At 41.3% G+C, this 25,651-nt stretch overlaps 1 protein-coding gene across 1 annotated transcript in view; it reads right to left on the bottom strand.

Annotated features, from left to right (window-relative positions):
- Nucleotides 1–4,773: 4,773 nt before the first annotated feature.
- Nucleotides 4,774–25,651, bottom strand: part of LOC129006610 (putative uncharacterized protein C10orf126) — a 35,989-nt gene continuing 15,111 nt past the window's right edge. The window contains exons 4-5 of the mRNA XM_054436471.1: nucleotides 13,355–13,390; nucleotides 4,774–6,540 (exon numbers count right to left, since the gene is read on the bottom strand). Coding sequence (XP_054292446.1) covers nucleotides 6,232–6,540; nucleotides 13,355–13,390 — 345 coding nt within the window. The 3' untranslated portion in view covers nucleotides 4,774–6,231. The remainder of the gene's footprint in view (nucleotides 6,541–13,354; nucleotides 13,391–25,651) is intronic.

Here is a 25,651-nt window from a genome sequence, read left to right as displayed (position 1 = left end):
TTAAATGCTCAATTAATGTTAACTATTATCATTATTGCTATTACTACTTCTAAGATTATTCTTGACTCAGTATTGATCAGGAGAGCATTCCAACAGTGATCACACCCCCATTTCAGAAACTTACTGAAAATGAGCAAATGGGATATAAGTTCCCACTAATGAATTAACAGTCACTAGAGGGGTGTCCCCTTTCCCCACAAGGAACAAGCTTACTCTCAATCAAAACTAGAGCTATGAGTGGAGAAACACACAGCCAAGAAATCACAAAGAAGGCAGAACCCCAGTCAAAGGGTAGGGCCACTTTGATGCATATCTTGAATGCTCAAATTAATTTCCAGAACCTAACTCATCCCTGAACAATTTTTTCTTTTTCTTTTTTTTTTTTTTTTTTTAGCATTGGAGTTGGGGTCTTACTTTGTCACCCAGGCTAGAGTGCAGTGGTACGATCACCACTCACTGCAGCCTCAAACTCCTGGGCTCAAGCTATCCTCCCACCTCAGCCTCCCAAGTAGCTGGAACTACAGGCATATGCCACCATGCTCAGCTAAGTTGCTGGGGGTTTTGTTGGTTTTGTTTTTCTTTTAGAGAAGGGATCTAAACAAAGGATTTAAAATGTGTGCTTGGGACAGACAATTCACGGCCCAAAGGACACAGACACCTCAAGTGTCAACTCCCCTCCATCCTGGGGAAGAAATGCTCAGGCCGTAAGACTAGGGAGGGCTGGGAGACAGGGGTGAATCAGGATTTTTCCTTCTTTTTTTCTTATACATAGGCCTCACTTCTGTTTTAAGGAACCTGGAGTTCAGCATGCTTCATTAGGTTGCATAAATTAATCTTTAATATCTCAAACAAATCCAGAAGCTGTTATACAAGAAAGTCATTTATTTTAACATGTTGAAACACACACCCACACCGCACACAGAAGAACCACAATTTTTTCAAGCTATCAATTATAGCCATTAGAAACCAGATAATTCAGAGTTAGTCCTTGACGCAAGCCAAGTGGTTTAAAGTCTATTTAGAGATGTAATATACACTTTCATTACTTATAAAACAAACTTTTAGGGTTTTTTTTGTTTTTTGTTTGTTTGTTTGTTTGTTTTTGAGATAGAGTCTTACTCTGTCACCCAGGCTGGAGTGCAGTGGCACGATCTCGGCTCACTGCAAACTCCACCTACTGGGTTCAGGTGATTCTCCTGCCTCAGCCTCCTGAGTAGCTGGGATTACAGGCATGCGCCACCACTCCTGGCTAATCTGTTTGTATTTTTAGTAGAGACGGGGTTTCACCATGTTGGCCAGGCTGGTCTCCAACTCTTGACCTCAAGTGCCTTGGCCTCTCAAAGTGCTGGGATTACAGGCATGAGCCACCGTGCCCAGCCAAACTTTTAGGTTTTTTGTTTTTTGTTTTCAAAGCTCATGTGTGGCAGGCAGCCCTCTTCCTAACTGGCTCAGGACTGACTTTGGCCGGGTGCAGTGGCTCATGCCTATAATCCCAGCACTCTGGGAGACCAAGGTGGGAGGATTGCTTGGGCCCACAAGTTTGAGACCAGCCTGGGCTACGTAGTGAGACCCTAACTCTACAAAACAAAAACACAAAAATTAGCCGAATGTGGTGGCACGTGCCCATAGTCCCTGCTCCTCAGGAGGCTGAGGCAAGAGGATGGCTTGAGCTCAGGAGATCGAGGCTACAGTGAGCCAAGATTGCACCACTACACTCCAGCCTGGGCTACAGAGCAAGACTTTGTCTCAAAAAAAAAAAAAAAAGAGAGAGAGACTGATTTTGTGCTATAGTAACAATGTTACTAAACTTAGATTTTTGAAAGTCTTCAGACAGATCCTTGAGACAACCAGGGACCAAGGGCCTACTTGAGTCAAGGTGTTAAGTGTTAGAAGAGGTTCAAACTAAACACTTATTAACTAAATTGTTAACTTGGGGGATAAGATCCCACTTAAAGAGGCAGTACTTTGACTGTTTGAGCACCAACAAGGAAATGCTGTAATACCTTAGTCATATTTGCTATCTGGGAAAATAATAACTGAATATATGTTTACTGATAGAAGTAAGTTCTCTGAAGAATGACAGAGTTAGTGTCATTTTCTAAATATTAAACTCCTTCGGCCTGGAGGAGTGTTTCTCATGACAAAGGACTTGCTGTTTGTTTAGTATTAGTATGTATTAATAATGAGTTTTCAAAGAGTAGAAGGGTTGAGGACTGTTTGACTAAACTCTTTCAGAGAGTTCAGTGTACATAAACTGTTCATTAACAAGAGCAGAAAGATCCCTGGAGGTAAAATTTGGATTTCAGAAATGTGATTTTTATTATATTTGGAGCCAAAGCACAGTAGGAACGCATATCAGATTATAATAGAGAGATAAGATTTGAAATTCAATTACTTGCCATAAACAGTTCATGGGTACACGCTCCAAGGATCAATCAAATGAATAAAATGACAACTTGGAATCATGCTATTATCAGAACAGGATATCTGAGGACCATTACACTCTAACTGAGTGCTTCAATGGAAGATTAATTATTCTGAATATAAGTAATTCTAGAAATAGTGTTTAAAGAAAGCTGGGCCTATGGTGGAAGACGGCTTGTCATTCCCGACCACTCTGAATGTTTCTCATACTCCCCTTTGTACAACAGTGTAGCAAACACTGAAGAAATATGGCCAGGAAGTTTTATAATTTATACTCTCAAGGAGTCTGCCTTAGTAATGGAAAACAGGACAAACAGACATAGAGATGATACGTAGATGAGTGATATACACAGAGAGACCTCACTGCCTGGAGCACAGCGAGGATGCCAAAATTATAACAACTCTCAAGAAACTTACAATCATGCTCAGAAAATAAAATATACATAGGTGATAACTAGTTTTCTAATAATCAAAGAACAATATATCAGAATCTAAGCATCTCAGAGGCAGATGAGAAATTAGAGTTGATAGACTAACTCTTTGATAGATGAAGAAGAAATAAAGATACAAAAAAAAAGGCAAAAACTAATAATTAATGAGTGACTATGGGTAAGACAGACCCCAGGCTCGTCCCCTTATACATTATCTCATGGAATACTCATGACAGCTCTGTGAGGCATAGGGATTACCCTCCTTTGACAAAGGAAAGGACAGAGGATTTGAGAGTTGAAGGAAAATCACACAGCTAAGAAGATGGATCCAGGACCAGACTCGGGTTCTTTTCTCTATGTCTGTGGTCTTTCCCCAAACAATGCAGGGGGGACTAAGTGCCAGATCTAACGCCTGGTAACAACATGGATATGTATATTTGAACCTAGAGGAGACAAATCTGGGAAATCTTCACAAGAAAGCTGGAATTGAACTAAGATGTAAAAAGAACATAAACCAGAAATGTTTAAAGAATAAAGTAGCTGAGATGGTTTCTACCTCCAGTGTGTGTCTTTCTCACCCCTAAAGGAGGAATCTTTGCCAGGGCTAGGCATAGGTTTTACTCTCCGTGACATTTTCAGTGCCAGCCCTCATATCTGGACCTCGGTACCCTGAACAAGTGTGTGTTGAACTATTAAATGCAGAGAGACTTGGGGATGATAGGGGTAATAGGCTGTGAATTGTAAATTCACAATTGTGAATAGGCTGAGGAACAGAGAGCAGATGTTGCCTAAATGAACAGCAAATAAATGGGGAATATGAAAATTTAACAGATTTATCCAATTGTGGTGTCCATTCTGCTGCCCTCCTGTCCCCCATGGGTAGCTGACCTCTGACCTTGGCTAGAAGAGTGTTTGCGGTTTTAGAGTCACTGAGCAAGGACCACATCATTAGCCTCAAGGTTGAGGATGATTTCTCCCTCCTAAGTCCTAAGAAAGTCAGTGTGAAGGTGGACCCAGGGTCTGAGTCCACACTAGCGGGCGGGAGCAGAAAAATACCCCAGACCCACCATTACCAACAAACCTGTCAATTGCAGAACTTTGGTTGGCAACATTCTTGGCTTGGGGGTGAGGAGAGAGTTGGAAGGGACAGACAGAAAGGTGCCAGTGAATCAATTTTAGTTTTGGCAAACACTGGATGGAGACACATCAATAACGGTAGGGCTAGAGATTAATTAAGAAAAAACTTTAAATGGAAGAGATAATCTATTCTATCAGATAATCTATTATAGCAGTGGCATGATCTTAGCTCACTGCAATCTCTGCCTCCCGGGTTCAGGCAATTCTCCTGCCTCAGCCTCCCAAGTAGCTGGGATTGCAGGCACGTGCCACCATGCCCAGCTAATTTTTGTATTTTTAGTAGAAACATTCATTTAGTGCATAAATGAATATAAATGAAATATATCAATAGAACAGTGCTGGATATAACCTAAGTTCCAGATTTTGCCCTTTTCTCTTTCTTTCTTAAATATGTTTAATTGTGTAATATCTCAGCAATTCAGAAGAAATGAAAACAATGACAATGACCAAGGGGTTCATCCACTAGATCTAAGAAGTGTTATCCTTAACACAATCTTTCCTTTAGTTACCTTTTTATTTTTTGAGAAAGAAAATATTTTAGTGTCAGCTAAAGCATCCCCATTTCATTGTTTACTCTCCATCACCAGAGATAGACAGTAATTGACTATATTTTTATATTTTACAGACATAAAACGGTAAGCAATGTATAGTAACATTTGAACATCTTTAAATGTACAGATGTGGTGAATTACATTAAAAAGATTTCCTAATGTAAACCATCCTGCCACATTAGGATAAACACTAACTGGTCAAAAATGTATTATTTAAATATTTTGATAGATTTGGTTTACTAATATTTTATTTAAGATCATTACACTCATTTCATAATTAACAATGACCTATAATTTTGCTACACTCTACTTTACTTGTTCAGTTTTATTATCAAGGTTATGCATACAAAATGATGTGGGAAGTTGTCCTTTTTCTATTCTTTGAAAAAGTTTATACAAAGTAGTGCTTATCTGTTCTTTGAAGATTTTGTAAACTTGGCTGTGTCTGGCCTGTTTTTTGGAGAGGGAGGCATCCGGGAAAGGAAGGCTGTAGATTATTAACTTGATTCACTTCTTTTGTTGATTATAGGTATATTCCAGCTTTTTCTTTCATCAGTTTTTGTAATTAATATTTTTCTAGGAGATTGTCTGATTTCTCTGTTTCCAAATGTATTGTCAGGAATTTGTCCATAATATTCTCTTACAGGCTTTAAAATCTCCATCAGTAGTTATGCTCTGTTTCTTTTTCATGCTTTTTCTTCTCTCGTCCTTGGTCATTCTTGCCAGATATGGCTTTATCACTCTTTTCAAGGAACCGGCTTTTAGTTGGGTTGATTTTCTGCATTATTACTTTGTTTTCTAGCTCATTAATTGCTCTCCTTATCTTTATGGTTTCCTTCCTTCTTCTGACTTCTTTCTGCTTGCTTTGCTGTTGTTTTTCTATTGTACTGTGTCAAGCACATAGCTGGCAAATTTTTCAGTCTTTCTAATTTTCTAATATATGTGACTGAGGCTGTAAATGTTTATTTAAACCAGAGGTGGCCAGTCTTTTGGCTTCCCTGGGCCACATCAGAAGAAGAAGAATTGTCTTGGGCCACACGTAAAATACACTAACACTAATGATAGCTGATGAGCTAAAAAAAAAAAAAAAAGTCTCACAATATTTTAAGAAAGTTTACGAATTTGTGTTGGGCCGCATTCAAATATGTCCTAGGCCACATTGCGGCCTACAAGACATGGGTTGGATAAGCTTGATTTAAAGTATCATTTATTTAGGCTGCATCCTACAGGTTTTTTCTCTGCTTCATTTTAATTACTTCATAATCCGTATTATTATTTCTTTTGCTCTTACAGTTTTTCAATTTCATTATGGAGCATTTCAAACATACAAAAGCAAACACTGCTTCACGTGGAATCCTTCTGGAATGTTCCCAGTTCAATATCACTGCAAGTGAGCTTTCTAATATATGCTCTTAGGTAATAACATTCCCTCATTATTTTTACTTTAAAAAACCATGCGTGTGTCTTATTTCTTCTCTTTGAAGACAAAATTATACCTTAAATAACCTCATGTCATACAATGCAAGGGCTTTGCAAAATCCAGCTGAATTAAATTTTTTTTTAAATCCCACATGACCAGATTAAAAGCAGCCCATTTTGCCAAAATGTAGACTTGCTTCATAGACAGTTAAAAGTAATTTTTAAAACACAGCTCTCATTTCATCACTACAATTTCCAAGTTTGAACTTCTACAAAAGTTCAAGATAGTTGAACAAGCACCGTTTTTGGAACTGTAAATAAAGCAGTTGCCTATGGAACCCGGGTCCTGCTTTTTTTGCCTCTTTGCCTGCCACTGATCCTTGTCCTGCTGCTGCCTTTCCAAAGGGCTCAGTGTGTGCACTCCCAGGGAATGAGCCATCCAAGCCGCAATCCTGAGCCCAAGAAAAGCACCACCGAGCCTCCGCAGGAAAAATAAGTTGCTGCCACACGAAGGAAAAGATTCCAGAGCCTTCAGACTCCACCGCCACTGGCTCAACTGTTTCTAAGAATAGCGTGAACTGTGGAAAAAAAAAAAAAAATACTGGCACCAGACATTGGTCTTTAATTGTCTCCAGGCATTAAAATAGAAACAAGCTGAAACGGAAGTGCCCCTGGAAACCCTCTCCCAGCCTCACTCAGTGTGAACTAGAAGCGGGATGTGGATGCGCCTTCCAGAGACATGGACTCCAGAAGGCCAACCCTGCGCCGTGGCGTCACCACGGAGCACGTTTCCAGGACAGGGTGGTCTCTCCCAAAGCAGAGGAAGGCCAGGGGCCAGGAGCAGTCTCCAGGGGCCCAGGCCTCACCCATTCTCAGGCTTCCTAGCGATTCTCTCGAGGCCTCTGATTGGAGGCCCCATGGGATGTGAGGGGTCCGCCTCCCAATAGCCGAAGTTGTTTATCAGAGGCTTCTCTTTCTGGTTCATTTCCATAATCTTAAATTTAGCTAATTGGTTCCTAAATCAAATTTTGCAAATAGTTTCTTGTCATAAAAAACAACATCAGCCTTATAACTGGGAGGCCCCTCAGCATAAAGGGATGTGTGCAGTTAGATCCTATATTCATAGGCTAGAGAGCCCACCACATCCCCTACTCCATAGAGGGAACTCTTCAGTTCAGAAGACACAAAATTGTGTTTTGTTTTGTTTAATGAAGATGTGACAGTCATCTGAATACTGGGTTTCATAACCTAAACAGATTTCCAAACTTTGAGGATTGCTTCCAAATAAAAGAAGTGCTGCATGCAGAAAAAGATCAAGGAGCCCAATTCTAGTCTCCACTCATTCAAATTTCTCTTGCCTAGTGCCTCATTTGAATTTCCCTTGCCTGGTGCATTAATCATTTTATGAAAATAGGTTTTTTCCCTGCAAGGTTTCTAGTATTTATGAAATTACTCTTAGTTGGAAACATAAGATAAACCAACACTCAAGCTTTTCTCAATTCCTAGACAAACACACTAAATAAAAGAGGTGGTTAGGGCTAAGTTTTCCAGAAACCCAGCGCCAATTCCTGATGGGATTATTTCAGCTCTACTTTTTCTAACATGGTTAATTGTTGACGAAGTATGGAAAAAAACAGAAAATAAAATGAAGCTCTTTTCTCTTATGTGCATAATATTCCATAATATGGAAGTCAAAAGCTGCTTCACAGGTGGGGAACAGGGCTGGAGCAAGGGGAGATACACACTTCAAAAGAATGCAACTTAATAGGGCTGGCAGGCCCCACGTGGCTCCAAACCCTACACACCATGGCCCTCCCAACCCAAACTCCAGTTGAAGACCTCAGAGGGAATTGACCGGATTCTGTTTTAGAAACACATAAAACCAAAAAAATCTAGCACCAGAGGGAGACAGATACAAATGGGAACAGCCCAACCAGATGGAACATTTACAACATATGTCTCTCAGAAGCCCTGTCTTTGGTTGCAACCATCAGCACATGCAGAAATGTGTCATCCCCCACTCTACACCCTCCCCAAACACAGTGCTCACTGTGATCCTTATCTACCCAAACCAGATTACTCAAGCCAGAGCAGAGATTGATTGTCTTTGCCCAAGGTCAGCAATCAGCCATCAATTATACTTGCCACATGCTAGGCTGTTCCTAACTCAGAAATCTTAGAGCATTTAGTTGCACATAGAAAGGACTCCATAAGTGTTCGTTGAATTGAATGGAATGATTGTGCTCAACTAATCGCCATTGCTCAACTGTTTCCCAATATCCATTGGTGCTTAACATCAACTCTCATCACTTGGACTTTCTCTTGCCTATGTTTGCCAATAAGGTTTATATTTCAGGACACCAGACCAGTTCGCCTTCTAGAACCTGAACCTACCTATGTTCTCCACCAACACCTCACCCTCATCTTCGCCTTAACTCAAGATTCACCTGTCTCCACTGTCTGACATCTCTTGATCTATTCACAGCTACCAGTACTCAGCTGTGGCATTTAGAAGTGGAATCAAGGAGGAGAAGGATGGTGAGGAAAGAGGAAAGAGTTTACATTTGCTCTCCCCACTGCTGTGTGCCAGGCACTGCATATATTATCTCTTGTAATCCTGTTTTTAAAGAATGCTGGAGACTAGGGAAATGATACTTCCACTGTCTAAGCCTTTGGGTCAGGAAACTAACTCAAACGCCAAGCTCCCAAATGCCTTCCACAATGGAGACATTAAACCCTTTTAAATTAGTGATTTTTAATTTATGATTTTAAATTATGAGAACTGATGAACACCCATAATGAAATTTTCATCCACCCACTATAAAATGAAGTACTAAAATGTGATTCCCTGAGGCTGAAATATACTATTCAAAGAACTATCCTGAGACTATAGGGGAATCCTATCTTAGGAAGGAGTAAAATAATCTCTTATTGCAAAAATTCACATGCTCAAAATTGCTCTTCAAAATCTTTCAAGGAGGTACCAAAATCAAGTCCAATAAACCGTTATTACTTCTTCTTTTTTTTTCTTTTTTTGAGATGGAGTTTTGCTCTTGTTGCCCAGGCTGGCATGCAATGGCATGATCTTGGCTCACTGCAACCTCCACCTCCTGGGTTCCAGCAATTCTCCTGCCTTAGCCTCCGGAGTAGCTGGGATTACAGGCATGTGCCACCACGCCGGCTAATTGGGCATTTTTAGTAGAGATAGGGTTTCACCATGTTGGCCAGCCTGGTCTCAAACTCCTGATCTCAGGTGATCTACCTGCCTCGGCCTCCCAAAGTGCTGGGATTACAGGTGTGAGCCACTGTGCCCAGCCCCAGTAAACCATTATTACTTAACAAGTTTAATCACAGCCTATTTTTCTTACAGCATTGGACAAGATCACTAGTTCTACAGCTGACTATACCTGGTGAAATATTTGGCTCACTTTAAGTGCCAGGCTGTTAAAAAGAAAAAAAAAAAAAAACAAGCAGAACAAAAACCTTCTCTTAAAGACTAGAATCGCACTCAGCTGAGGAACACAGAACTGTGTGCTAGTCACGTGGTTATAAGCATATGTATAAAAGTCATCACATTTTTTGCCTTAGATTTTTTTCACTTTACTATATTTAAATTTACCTCCATAAAGTGTTACAAGAAAGTCTTATAGTGATTGTCAAATGATTATGCAGGGAATTCTCAAACAGGAATTCTCCCCTCTCTCACAACTGAATTTTAATCAATGCACTTAAATCCTTAAGTTTTTGAGTTTTAAGCTCCCTCCTTGGGAGGAAGAACAGTACCTAAGGAACCTTCGTAATTCTTTCATATATTGAGTAAAGATGCCAAAGTCACTGATTAAAGCTCCCTAACCTCTTAACTCATTACCACAAAACCACCCTGGGGGCCAGGGATCCTGGGTTTTCACTGCCTTCTTTATGAAACTTTCTTTCATCTTAGCTGAAATAATAACTCAAAATCAGTATGTGAGTCAGTCAAAGCATTGTTAATCCAATAGCAAATGTCTTGACTTTTTAGATTACAGGCAACTAGGGAAATACTTATAATAGTTAAGGCTTTTTTAAAAACAAACAAACAAACAAATCTTCCATGAAGTCTATATGAATTATTTTTTTTGTTGCTTTACAGAGCAAAAATTATCTTAAATCTTCTTGATTAAAAAAAAAAAAATCAAAGTGATGCTTCCTTGTTAGCTTGCAAAACCCAGAAAATGATACTGTTGGAAAACGCTAGTGATTTAATTAGCTGTTAAATAGACAACTTCCTTTCACCCTCTCGATTCATAGCTCCCATGGGAGAATTTATTAACTTTAGTGGCTAAGTTCACATTAATTAAGCCTAACTGCCCTTGACCAGTTAAATAGCTAATCTGTAAAAATGCAGCTGATTTTGGATGTGTGTGTGTATAAAATTATTGATAATTTTTTATGTATTTTAATATCTCCATTGCTTCAGGATACTGCTTTACAAGCATGCATCATTAGAGGATAAATCCATAATGATAAAGCATTTCCATTCACACATGCGATCTTTCGCATCAGCCTTATAAATGTCAGCATTGCCTCCGAACATTTCTTCACGTGTTTTCCAAAGCTAAGTCTCTGGAATCCCCTGACTTTAAACTGTTGAGTAAGTTCAAGTTGAGTTTCATGCTGGCAAAGAGAGTGCCTAACTACAAAGAAATACCCACTGTGTAATCGCTGTTTCATGTCCGCTCGGACCGCCCGTTCTGTTTCATTATTCCTCTTTCAGCCACCTCCAGGCCAAACACTCGGACAAAATCACTCTGGCAACTTGTGAATGCCTTCTGCTCATATAGGATGGCTGTTTTGCCCCCTGTGCTTTCTTTACTGAGCTGTTTAATAAACAGCAGGGTAGCTGGGAATTTCTTGGAAGGAGCCTGGCAGGGAGAGGGCACCATGGTGCCGACTTTCCAGGCTGACTCACAGTTGCATTTGCAAGCCTGGGGCTCCCCAGCCATCCCCACAGAGCTGCTGAATAGGTTGCTAAGGGCTTGGCAATGTTCTGCACAGCCACTGCTGATACTAAAGAGGCCACAACAGGCTGGATCCCAGAAGAAAGGAAGTGCTAACAGGTTGAGTCACCATGAATGCGGGACTCCTTCGTTTAATAATCTCAGACAGTTCTGTCTGGGCTTAAACGCCCCACAGTCCTGTGACAATGTCCCAGAGATTCAAAGATAAGTTACCTGATGCCTTCAGAACACATTTCCTTTTATTCACAAGATAGTAAAGCTTCTCCCTCACGCATATTCACTGGGTTTTTGTTTTGTTTTGTTTTGTTTTGATGGAGTCTCTCTCGCCCAGGCTGGAGTACAATGGCACGATCTCTGCTCGCTGCAACATCCATCTCCCAGGTTCAAGAGATTCTCCTGCCTCAGCCTCCCCAGTAGCTGGGACTACAGGTGCCTGCCACCATGCTTGGCTACTTTTTGTATTTTTAGTAGAGACAGGGTTTCGCCATGTGGTCAAGGCTGGTCTCGAACTCCTGACCTCAGGTGATCCTACTGCCTTGGCCTCCCAAAGTGCTGGGATTACAGGCGTAAGCCACTGTGCCACATATTCACTGTTCACCAGCCCTCTTCATTCATGGCATCTGGCCTTAAGCAAGGGAATGAAAGTTTTTTGTTTTTTGTTTTTTTACGTCAAAAAGGGAGGGGAATAGATGAGAAGGAACATTAATATCAGCTTAACTGACCTGAAACAGCAAGTGCAAATTTGAGAGGGATGTTGGGGTCCAAAGTTGTGTGGAGGTTCAGCAGGCAATCTTTCCCCCCACACACACATCCTCCAAGTAGGGGAAGTGGAGATCGGAAGGAGACATTGCTCTTATTTTGGTTGTTAACTGGACACAGGTATGTAGTCATACCTCGATGACAGTCACAAAGTCCTGGACAAGGTAACATTGGAGTCCAGAATAGATGCCCATTTTATTTCCATCTGCTATAGAATGCTGAGCACTTAGGAAACAGGAGAGCTTTTGTAGTAGTATTTATCTCCACCCATCTCATTTTTCTGTCACTCTAGGGTGGTTGAACCGTGGCATTATGTTCTCTATCTCATTCCTGCTATAGGATGAGGCAATGCTTGACAGAGAAAAATTGGGATTTGGACAAGATCTATTCAATGTCCCTGCACATTGTGTAGAAGCTAGAATTGATGGTGCAAATATTACATCTTGAAGATAATGCACCTGATCTCATCCAAACTCAGAAGCTAAGCAGGTTTGGGCCTGGTTTGTATTTGGATGGGAGACCACCTGGAAATACTGGGTGCTGTAGGCTTGGCCGGGCACAGTGGCTGATAGGTTTGGCTGTGTCCCTACCCAAATCTCATCTTAAATTATAGTTCTCATAATCCCCACATGTCATGGGAGGGACCTGATGGGAGGTAATTGAATAATGGGGATGGGTTTTTCTCATACTGTTCTTGTGATAGTGAACAAGTCTCATGAGATCTGATGGTTTTATAAAGGGGAGTTCCCCTGCACCCCCTCTCCTGCCTGCTGCCATGTAAGACATGACTTTGCTCCTCTTTCACCTTCCCCCATGATTATGAGGCCTCCCCAGCCGTGTGGAGCTGTGAGTCCATTAAACTTCTTTTTTTTTTCTGTGAATTACCCAGTCTCAGATATTTCTTCATAGCAGTATGAAAAAGGATTAGTACAGTGGCCCATGCCTGTCGTCCCAGCTACTGTCATCTCAGCCTGAGGATCACTTGAGATTAGGGGATCATTTGAGCCCAGGAGGTCGAGGCCAGCCTGCACAACACAGGGAAGCTTCCTTTCAAAAAGTAATAATTAACTTAAAATTTAAAAGGTAAGACTGCTCCAGGACCTAGCCATTCTCTCTAGTCACCCTGGGTACGTCACAAGCCACAGGCACACAAATGCAAACTCCCCCGGGGGACAAGGCCACTTCCTTCCTTGGTGACTTCCTAGCATGTATAGGGTGTTAGCTTAAACTATAACCTGTCCTCCCCAGGCCACAGGACCTTTGTCCTGGCCCCTCCCTAAGACTCACCAATCACCTCCCCAGAGAAGCAGAAGAAACACGTAGGGTGCAGAGTGCCAAAGTGGCACACACCACAGTCCCAAATAATTCACCCGGGTGGCCAGGGGCTCATCTGTTCCCAGTTAAAAATACATCTACAAGCCAGAAATCTTGATTTCAAACAGATCCAAGGGTGCAAAAAGGCACTTTGAGCACATAAGGTATAGTATATAATAAGGAATGTAAAGTTTCGTTAGAATAAGTGCTAAGTACACGTGTGTGTGTGTGTGTATATGTATATATACTAGAAAACTTTTTCAGTTAATAAAAATATATCATCTATCATGCAGACACACTGTGGCGTGTAATAAGTACTTACCGTCATTGAGTTCCAATCATACAATTCTAGGCTTACCTGAAAATGAAAAAAAAAATCACAACAGTAATTAAACCTTAAATAATAGAGACTAAACATAATTCAAGGTGTGTACTTATCCAACATAACCTGAAAGGAATAGAAATTTCCATTACACATTCATTGTCTTAAAAGATCTTCAAAGCCATCATTCATAATCATAAATAAAAATGATTGTAAATCAAAATTTCTCTGATCTACAGGGAGCAGTATGACAAAATCATGTAGAAGGATTTGTTGTGATATCATCCAGTTAAACCCCAGGAAACAGTGATGCAACAGCTCTTGGGAAAGATCCTGCGGTGTTATCAGTTCTTTCTTTCAAATTCTCTTCAAGCTTGTACATCTAGAGTATCTCCTGCTAAATGGTAAATAAGCATTGTTTCATAATGCTTATAAGGTATTCACAAAATAAAATACGGACATTTTTTGACTCTTTTTCTTGTCCATATACTGTGGATTAGTCTCCATGACAACACCAACTGTCGCATCACATTATCACGAACACTCCCAACAACTGCTGTGCTGCTGTGACCCACAGTAACCCATTGTTCGATTTTTATTTTATTTCTCGAGACAGGGGCTCACTCCATCACTCAGGCTAGAGTGCAGTGGCACAATCATAGCTCACTGCAGCCTCAAAGTCCTGGGCTCAAGCTATCCTCCCACAACAACCTCCTATGTAGCAGGGACTACAGGCACACATGCCTAGCTATTTTTTTTTTAATCTTTAGTAGAGATGAGGTCTTGCTATGTTACCCAGGCTGGTCTCGAACTCCTAGGCTCAAGCAATCTTCCCGCTTCAGCCTCCCAAAGTGCTGAGATTACAGGTGTGAGCTAGCACACCCGGTCCATCATTCCATTTTTAAATAGATGACCATGTATTGAAAAATCTTGGGGAAATTATTTGGCTGCTTATGTGTGTCTAGTATATAACACCCGGAGAAATGGGTTTCTCCTGTACGTTGTAATTTAGTGTGGATGAGTGTGATTAGGAGGCTGTCGGCTCTGGAAGTCATTCCTAGTGTCTTGGTGACATCAGTTCCACTGGAGCTGGCTCCCTGGGAACTTTTCCACACACAATGGGACTTTCCCAGCCTCCGGAGTCCTAATGTCCACACAAATTTAGACACATTCATCACAGAGAGAACATTCTTGAGGCTGTGTGGCAATGAAAACTTCATTTGTTAAAGGTTAATCTATGGGGTAGCAGAAATACTCAATAAGGGGTTATTAAATTTTCTTATTAAATGTGATCAGGGAGCTTTGTTGTCTGGATGTCAAGTTAAAGCCACAACTGGGCAAAACTCTTCTGAAGACAGTCAAGCACAGTGTTATGCCCCTAACCGTAGATCAACATACTCTGTCACTTGCACTTGAGAGTCCTTTCATCGTAATGAAAAGTATCAAGTGTTGAGTGTGTGTTTTACAGCTTACACGGAGCCATAAGCCAAAGGAGTGGGTTTCAGTATTTCAGAAATTCCCCAGGCTTCAGGTTTGACAGGACGGAAATAGGCCGTTATCCCCCATGTCAGGCAAGGGTCCTGCTAGATAGAGGACGCTCCCCACCAGCTCTGTACCCTTCAACTAAGGGACACATAACACGCAGACACGTTTCAGAATAAATTTACAATAACCACATACAGTCCACAACCTCACAACTCATCTGTCCAGATAATGTATTTTACAAATAAGGATGCTGACACTCTGAAAAGTGAGAAGAATTCAGAAAAGTGAGAGACTTCAAAAGAAAGCTGAGCTCTAATCAGAAACCAGGTTTCCAAATTTTGGCTTGTTGCAGGAAACAAGGAGGCATTTGGGCACCAAAGGACAAACGTATAATGGAGCTTTTGATACCCAAACTAGGGCAGTGATGGCCTCTGACACAGTCCACAGAGACCTGGACCATGAACACATAAGAGCAGAGCATTGGAAGTTCTGGAATAATCCCAAAGCTAAGGCTGAGTGCACCACACAGGTAACAGAAAGGCTGGCTGAGGAATGAGTCAAACTGAGAACCCCCAGAAGGAGGGACCCTAGTGGGCCCCAACTGGCTACTGCTCTTTGGGAATGAGCCCAATGACGTCAAAAGAAGCCAGAAATCCAGATGATTGAATATAAAATCTCCCAATTTCTTAATGCCGGCAACCTGTTCAAAACATTTTTTAGGCTGGGCGCAGTGGCTCATGCCTGTAATCCTAACACTCTGGGAGGCCAACGCAGGCAGATCACTTGAGGTCAGGAGTTGGAGACCAGCCTGGCCAACATGGTGAAGCCTCATCTCTATCAAAAATACAAAAATTAGCCGGGCGTGGTGGCGGGTGCCTGTAATCCCAGCTACTCAGGAGGCTGAGGCAGGGGAATCACTTGAACCCAGGAGGTGGAGGTTGCAGTGAGCTGAGACTGCACCACTGCACTCCAGCCTGGGCAACAGAGTGAAAAAAAACAAAAAACAAAAAAATATTTTTTTAGATAACTTGCCTGCTGGCATAATTCACTTCCCAGGCCTCCAGCTTTCCATTTCTGTCCTGAAGCAGTTCATACCAAATTTGTTTTTTCAGACAACCATGCATATACTGCTGGTTGCCCTAGTCATTCCTCCATCAAGTTGTAGTGCATGTCTTCTGTATCCAGCTCAAAGGTCAAAGGGTGTGCAACCCAAAGATGCAGAGATATCAGGAATATCCAGGAAACCAGAAGAATGAGAGCACCATATTGCTTATGTTTGTAAGGAAGGAACTTGGAAGGATCTTGGAAGGGACTTAACCTACAAGGAGAGAGTGCTGAGGAATAAGACTGTCTTGTAGCAGAGGAGTGGGAAGTCTCAGGATAGCACAGTTAGAATGTCTTGGCAAGAATCCAGTGAAGATATTATAAGGGGGTAAACAAAGGCAGACTCTCTGGGAATTGAGAGAAAAGATTCAAGAGATATTCAAAAACTAGTTTCAAAATGTGATCCATCAAGAGTGACACTGCCTTCAACATTAGTGGCTTCACACAACCTGCCTCCACCCTGAGGCCCAAGGCCACAGAGCAAACCTCTCCCCGGTACCCTCCCGATAGCATCAGTCACGTGTAGCCAGCAAATACTTACTGGGCCCCTGATACACACAACACTTCAAAAGTTGATCAGACTAATTTTGACAAAAAGTCTTACTGACAAACACACTCATTGTACAAAATGGCATTTAGATTTATTGAAACCTAAGTATTTATTATTTATTTTAAGGATGTATTGCAACATATTGTGGCATCTTTTCAAGGTGTGCATGTACACAGCTTTCTGAAGAGCAATGTTTCAGGACTTATCAGTATCAGTAGGATGTTTTCAGGTGCGAGTAACAGGAAATCACAACTAAAAGTAGCTGTAAAGTAAGGAAATTTTTTAGCTCACATCACAAAAAGCCTAAAGAGAAGGTTTACCTGAGGCATGATATGTCAGGCTCCGGGTCCACTTCTTTGCATTTCTTTCCCCTTGGATCTCCATGTGTATTAGCCTCAGTCACAGACTGGAGATACGATGGCTGAATCAGCTGAATCAGATAAGATGGCTGAATCAGCTGAATCAGATAAGATGGCTGAATCAGCTGAATCAGATAAGATGGCTGAATCAGCTGAATCAGATAAGATGGCTGAATCAGGCCTCACAATTAAAAACATCTAGAGAAAGAAGAGGAGGAATCATCTCTTCTTCAATGGTTTGTAAAGGAATTTAGAACTTTTCCCTGAAGTCTCCCTCAAGCCAGCTCTCCACATTTGCGTTAGAATTCTTTTCATATCCATCAATTAAAGTGAGGTCACTCGTGTATTCCGAAACCCATCATTGGCATGAGTTGCACAGTCACCATGATTGGCTTAGGCTAATCCATTGTAGTGGAGTGAATATTGAGGAGTTGATGACATTAGCCACAATAATATCAAAAACCTTGGCCGTGCAGTAGCTCACACCTGTAATCCCAGCACTTTGAGAGTCGTGGCAGATAGATCGCTTGAGCCCAGGAGTTCAAGCTCAGCCTGGGCAATGTAGTGAGATCCTGTCTCAAAAAAAAAAAAAAAAAATAGAAAAGATTAGCTGGGCAAGGTGGTGTGCACCTGTAGTCCCAGCTATTCAGGGAGCTAAGGTGGGAGGATTGGTTAAGCAAAGGCATTCAAGGCTGCAGTGAGCTACAGTCCCACCACTGCACTCTAGCCTGGGTGAGAAAGCGAGACCCTGTCTCTAAAAAAGAAAACAAAACCAGAAAAACAGGCTGCAACTTTTTACCATCTTTAAAAAAAAAAAATCCCTTAACTCCAAGTCCCTCAATGCACCTCCCATATTCTGTTCCCTTTTGTAATAAAACTTCTCTAAAGAATTATCTGTGTTGACCATCTTTCTTTTCTCCTTTCTTATCCTCTCATGAAAATACTCCATTTAGGCAGGGCACAGTGGCTCACGCCTATAATCCCAGCCCTTTGGTAGGCCCAGGAGACAGGATCACTTGAGCCCAGGAGGTGGAGGCTACAGTGGGCTGCGTTCGTGCCACTGCACTCCAGTCTCGGTGACAGAGTGAGACCTTGCCTCAAAAAATTAAAATTAAAAAATATATACTCCATTTAGACTTTCATCTTCACTAGTCCACAGAAACTGCCCTTGTCAAGGTCAAAACGACCTCCCCATTGACAAAATGAATGGCCAATGTTGTCTTATTTGTTGCGTCTGCTGTGCTTGGCACTGCTGAACAATCTCCCTTTCCTGAACACTTCCTAAGTTTGGCTTCCAAGGCTATATGATTTTAAACTTCTGTGCAGCCAGAAAGGGAGCCCTGCTCTACACTCTGGCATCGCTAGACTACAGTTTTCAGACATCAGCTTTTCTTTTCCATCCATTTTCACACCCTAGATGACTGATTCCATGCTGGGGACACCCAAAGTAACATCCTCACCTTACCTTTCTCCCAAACTCCATACTTTGCCTATTAGACAAAACCTCTTTTGTCTAATAATGAAAGACTGTTCCCCAAAAGCCCTTTTACAAGAATTTCCATCATTCTAAAAGTTCTTTAAATATCTGCAGTTCATTCTCGGTTCTTTGCCAACTTGTTTTCAGCATATGCTCAATAAATGATGGTGAGTGATAAATTATTCATTGATCATAGTAGCAACTTAGGACTCCCCTCAGATGGAAATATAATACAGGTGAATAAAACCAGGCAATTCCACAGATAGGACACAAAAGGGCACCTAGATTTTATATATTAAAATGAAGAATTAGGGCCAGGCATGGTGGCTCACTCCTGTAATCTCAGAGCTTTGGGAGGCCGTGGCAGGAGAATTGCTTGAGATCAAAAACTCAAGACCAGCCTGGGCAACATAGCAAGGTCCTGAATCTACAAAGAAAAACAAAAATTAGCCAGGCATGGTGGTGCACACTTATAGTCCCAGCTACTCGGGAGGCCAAGGTCAATGATCACTTAAGCCCAAGAGATGGAGGCTGCGGTGAGCTATGATTGCACCACTGCACTCCAGCCTGACAACAGAGCAAGACCCTGTCTGTCTCTAAAAAAAGTTGTAATTAAAAAAAAAAGTTAAATGAAGATTTATAGTGCATTCATTCACTACAGAATGGCAAGGAGTGAGGATGCATTATTTTTTTGACCTGAAACTAGGCCAATAATTTTTTTCTTTTTTTTTTTGAGACAGAGTCTTGCTGTTTCGCCCAGGCTGGAGTGCAGTGGCGCGATCTCGGCTCACTGCAAGCTCCGCCTGCCAGGTTCACACCATTCTCCTGCCTCAGCCTCCTGAGTAGCTAGGACTACAGGCGCCCGCCACCATGCTCGGCTAATTTTTTGTATTTTTAGTAGAGATGGGGTTTCACCATGTTAGCCAGGATGGTCTCGATCTCCTGACCTTGTGATCCACCCACCTCGGCCTCCCAAAGTGCTGGGATTACAGTCATGAGCCACCATACCCAGCCCTGGCCAAGAATATTTTTAAACCTTTAGGTCTCATTCAAGAGCAACCCAGAAGCAAAAGCATCTTCTTCAATCACCAAAACACAGTGGGCACTGATCCAGAGGAAGGAAGAGCTGGCTACTCACTCCAGCGGTTCTCAGCTTTAGGCAAGCCAAAAGCTTACATTTCTTAAATCTGCAAAAAAGGAAATATGTCTGCCCTGCAAGTCTTTATAGGGTCCTGTGTTGGTAAAATTAAATATCTGGGATATTAGTCTTTTTAAGATTATTTAAAGTGATACTGCATTTATTCTTATTGTACAACCCAGAGCCATATTTAATAACCAACTATTTAAGGAGCGCTATATTAACAATTTATCACAGAAACCTATAAAAAGAAATGTTTAAATTTAGACTGTCTGATATTCGAGGTTACAATTTCCCCCATAATCATTACAAGAACAATTTTTTAATAAACCCACGTCCGTGATCATAAGACCGCCAAGAAATACGTTGAACTTGCTCATTTTAACATCATTCCAACATATCTTCCTTCTGCCAGTATATTATGTCATCATTAGTGGTAACATTTTAATTCTAAAGATTCTTTTAAAGGAAAGTCCAATTTGGCAAAATTTTTTCCTGCCCTCCTCCCACCGAACTGTTACAAATCTTACTTACTTGTCAAATTTCTGTGTAAACTAAGGTTTTCATTAAATTTTTAAATAATATTTCAAAAATTATTTTAAGATGTAGTGAAAATTTCAATGACACTCATTTTTGGATTCCTTTTAGCCCAAGTGCTACCTTCTTCCTGCCAGATTCCACGACAGTTCCCACTTTCAGATTCTATATCTGTAGCTAACGTTACACACCAATTCTGGGTCATAGCACATATTCTTAAAATTAACTGTTTGACTTTGCTGTCTAATCATCAGTTGCTTCTTTGGGAAAACACTGGAGATTAACCACATTAAAGAAATAGCTGACATTTTTAATGGGGAAAATAAAACATGTCCCTAAAAATTTCATGGAAACTCAGTATTTGTTAATTAATACCTCCAAAAAATCCTAACATTTAACATTGTTTCACAGTGAAAAGTGGGAATTAGGCAGAATAATGAACCTATTACTTCAACTATGTTCAAAGTCGCCCCATAAACTGGAGCTTTGATTTTACAGTGGAGACACTGAATGCTTTTGTGTCTGGTCTGTCTTCATTGTGGTTCCACAGGGAGTCCCTGTATTTCAAACATGTCTGGCTTAATGAATTTTTTTTCTTATTATTGCTGCAATCTGTTTTGTTGTCAGATTTGCTCCAGCTTGGAGGGCTTTGTTATTCTCTTTTCAGGCATCAGACCCTTTCACTTTCTGGATATGTTGACTGAGGATGCAAAACAACTAGTCTAAGTGGACCTGCAATGCCACCACGGTAGAAACCAGACGAAATCTTCAAAACAACTCCCGCCTCCTTTTGATCAGTGAAGCAACTGCAGCCTAATATTTTGAAGTGTATTTTTCTTATCTTTAGGTCAACTCAAATGCATGCGGTCATGAGAACAGACCTCCCTAGAACCTCTGAGGTCCACAGCAGCCTGACTCTCATCATTTTATTTGTGTTGAGGTCATCGTTCATGGTTAGGTGTCATGTTTTCATAATTTATAAGGATACTAATCCACTAAGAAGTGGTTTCACCAAGGAAGATCTCAAAGGTCTGCTCAAAGAGTCTGAAAATCTCCATGACCCCTCAAGACGATATCGTCTATATCATTTTACCACAAGCAAAGGGCAAACTGATGTCCAGGTAAGATACAGTCACATATGCACAGCTATATAATTTCTCCATTCCCTGATTTCTATTTAAAAATTCTGCATGCCATACTCTGGAAAATAGGAAAGTGTCGTATGACAACCCAATGCCCCTGTCCTCTGATGGGGGTGTCTGCCTTTTGTGTGGCCATCGGGCTTGCTCTGCTAGAGTCTGATGCTGGCCCTACTGAGGACTTGGAGTAAGAGTGGTCAAAGTTCAGGGTGGGAGTTAGCCCCTCCCTGCAGGGAGTGGACATCCCAGCATCGGAGAGGAGGAAGGATCTTAGAAGCAAAATGGAACCCTGAAGATGTCCCGAGATAGGAATGAGAGGGGGCATGGTGTGGTGGCTCACGCCTGTAATCCCAACACTTTGGGAGGCCCAGGTGGGAGGATCACTTAAGGTCAGGAGTTCAAGGCCAGCCTGGGCAATATAGTGAGACTCCCGTCTCTACAACAAATTTAAAAATAAGCCAGGCATTGTGATGCATGCCTGTGGTCCCAACTACTTTGAGAGATCAAGGTGGGAGGATTGCTTGAGCCTGGGTGTTTGAGGCTGCAGTAAGCAGTAACTGCACCGATATACTCTGGTCTGGGCAACAGAGTGAGACCCTGTCTCAAAAAAAAAAAGGAATGAGAAGGAATACCTCTGTCTTTATGGGCCTCTGTCTTTTGCTTCTCTTGCAGGCCTTCCCAGGAGGTAGGATCAAACATGCCCACGGTCCCGTGAACACAGGGGTAAAGCCAAGTGGGAAGGTGACCAAGAAGAGAAAGTAATTGGAAAATGCAGTGATATGATTTTATAAGCCAGATTATTTAACATCATGTTCCTCTTCAGAATTATATCCTTGCAATTGTCCCTTTCCATTTGTTGAACTCAAGTTTAAGTGTTACAAAAAATACAAAAAATATAAAACCTGGTCTCTACCTGGTCTCTACCAAAAACACAAAAAATACAAACACTTAGACGCCACTTTGACACAGTGGTGTCAAAGACTCAACGAGCAAGACTACAAGTCCTGCCATTTTTGCCAACAGGAAGAATCTCCCTTTTTAGAAACCCTGGCATATCTGGGTTTTATATTATTCACAGTGGGTCTGGGCACAGTGGCTCACACCTGTAATCTCAGCACTTTGGGAGGCTGAGGTGGGCAGATCACTTGAGGCCAGGAGTTTGAGACCAGTATGGGAAATATGGCAAAACCCCATCTCTCCCTAAAAATACAAAAATTAGCTGAGCGTGGTGGCACATGCCTGTAGTCCCAGCTGCCTGGGAGACTGAGGCATGAGAATCACTTGAACCTGAGAGGTAGAGGTTGCAGTGAGCCGAGATCACACCATTACACTCCAGCCTGGGCAACAGAGCCAGACTGATTATATATATATACACACATATATATCACAGTTTAGTGAATAATGCTCTCACTTTTGATTGGGTAAAGATGGAGAGAAATAGAGGTAAACAGCACACTATTTGGATTCAATTTAACCCCTGCAGATGAGAAAGAGGTATAAATAATATTAATATTACAGCCCAAACCTGCAAGTCTCAAGCCTTTGAAGATCCCTTAGCTCTGGACAAACCATGAGAGTTGGTCACTATCCAGGATAGATTCACAAACACAATGAAGGGGCCAAAAGGCCAAGTTCCATCATGAAGGCTGACCACAGCCCCCGAATCAACCTTGGTCTTCTGGAGCGACAGACCCATGATGAACCCTCACATCAAGTACTGGAGCACAGAGGGTGGCTGCCTCTGGAGGAGATTCTCCCACATTCTGATGGTTTCAGCCTTGCTGTCTACACAGCATATATAAATTAAAAAACAAAAAAGAAGGAGGAAGGAAGAAAGGAAAGACAGAATGAAGGAAAGACTCATTCTTCATCCCAAATTGCTTTCCTTAGCTTAGGCTCAACCTCCATTGGTATCACAGTTGGTCCATTCTCTAACCTTGGCCACTACTGAAGACAGGCTGCCTTGAAAACACAGTCTCATTGCAAGTATACACACACAAACACACATATACATATACACACACATATACACATATACACACACACAAACACACATATACATATACGCACACATATACACATATACACACACACAAACACACATATACATATACGCACACATATACACACACAAACACATATACATATACACACACAAACACATATACATATACGCACACAAACACATATACATATACGCACACATATACACATATACACACACATACATATACACGCACATATACACACATATACATATACGCACACATATACATATATGCACACATATACACATACACACACAAACACACATATACATATACGCACACATATACACACACACAAACACACATATACATATATGCACACATATACACATATACACACACAAACACATATACATATACGCACACATATACACATATACACACACATACATATACACGCACATATACACACATATACATATACGCACACATATACATATATGCACACATATACACATACACACACAAACACACATATACATATACGCACACATATACACACACACAAACACACATATACATATATGCACACATATACACATATACACACACACACACATATATATGTATGTATGCAAGCCTGGCACAGAGGTTCACATCTATAATCCCAACACTTTGGGAGGCCAAAGTGGGCGGATCACTGACTCCAGGAGTTCGAGACCAGTGTGGGCAACATGGCAAAACCTGGTCTCTACCAAAAATACAAAAAATTAACCAAGCATGGTGGCATATACCTGTAGTCCCAGATACCCTGGAGGTTGAGGCAGGAGGATCACTTGAGCTCAGGAGGTGGAGGTTGCAGTGAGCCATGATCTCACCCCCACACTCCAGCCTGGGCGACAGAGTGAGACCCTTTCTCGAAAACTATATATATGTATATATATATTCCACCTGTCCTCCCTTTCTCTCATTCTTCTCCACCCCAATTAGTAAAATGATTGTGAACAGGGTTCATCCCACACAGGAAGAAAACTCAAACCTCATATCATCAGTGTTTCCCTAGTTGTTTTTTGGTTTTGATTCATTCAGACTTAAATTCCAGGTGACCAACTCTTCTGTTTGCCCAGAACTAAGGGGTTTTCCAGAGCTTGAGACTTTCCCTTTTAAACCCAGAATAGTCCCCAGCAAACTGGAACCATTGCTCTCCCTAAGTCAGCTGGGCGAGGCTGGATCCTGGTGCTCCTGAGGCTCTTGACGACTTCTGTACCAAAGCTTATGTGAGTTCATCATTTCAAACGCAATAATCCCACATCACTGCTTCATCAAGTCAGGTTCTTGGTCACAAGAGGCCAAACTAGCAATCTTGTCAGCACCCCCTTGGTCCCAGCTACCATTTTCAATTATAGTCAAAGGAATAAAGTAAACTCCTTCAAATCAGGTTCCACTTAATTCTACATCTAACCAGACCCGACTGAAACTCCTCAAAAGACAACAATTGAAATTCAGAAACAGACAAACCCTTAGGCTAAGGATTAAAGACAAGAGTAGTAAACATTCCCAGTTATTGCCTGGACTATCAGGACCAAAAAGGGACTTTGAACATATTACAGCAGGTGGCTTAAGACTGGACCAGGAACCATCTCTTTTATGCTAAGTCCTTTGGGATTGTCTCCTGTTTTCAATTAAATGTGAAATTATTCCTGTAGATCCTACAGTTTTTGTGTTTTAAAAGTCAACCATTAGAACTCAATGACTGCCTGTGTGGGAGTAGAAAGTCCCTTTGACTGGAAAAAAAATATACAGTTGACCCTTGAACTGCAAGTTTCCACTTATATGTGGATTTTCTTCCACCCCTGCCACACCCGAGACAGCAAAACCAACCTCTCCTCTCTCTCCTCCTCCCCAGCCTACTCAACACAGAGAAAACTAGAATGAAGACCTTTATGACGATCCACTCCCACTTAATAACAAATACATTTTCTCTTCCTTATAATTTGCTTAATAATATTTCCTTTTCTCTAGCTTACTTTATTGTAAGAATACAGTACAAAATACATAGAACATACAAAATACATGTTAATCAACGGTTTATCTTATGGATAAGGTTTCCCGTCAATAGTGGACTATGAGTCGTTAAGTTTTTGGGAAGACAAAAGTTATACACAGAATTTGGAGTATGGAGGAGTATGCATACCGCCCTAACCTTCAAGTTGTTCAAGGGTCAATTGTACCTCAAAACATAAAATGGCAATGCTCTGAACATGGGGTGTGACTCTTATTTTCAGCCATTGGCTACCCTTGTTAAAACAGAATAGTATCATCTAATGAGGTGGTCCTAGGAAGGAAATTACAGTTGCCCATGTTTCTCTTAGATATTTAAAGATGTCTCAGTACGAAGCTCTCAGGAAATCCTTAGAATTTTCTATCATCTCAAATTCCCTGACTTGGAAGAGACGCTGTATGAGCAAAGAAGAGGGTTCTCGAGAAAGCTATGAATCCCCCACATACTAGTAGGGTTTA

The sequence above is a fragment of the Pongo pygmaeus genome, chromosome 8 (assembly GCF_028885625.2).
Source record: "Pongo pygmaeus isolate AG05252 chromosome 8, NHGRI_mPonPyg2-v2.0_pri, whole genome shotgun sequence".
Taxonomy (NCBI): domain Eukaryota; kingdom Metazoa; phylum Chordata; class Mammalia; order Primates; family Hominidae; genus Pongo; species Pongo pygmaeus.
Note: the sequence above shows the minus strand (reverse complement) of the source record. Positions and strands in the feature narration are given on the sequence as shown.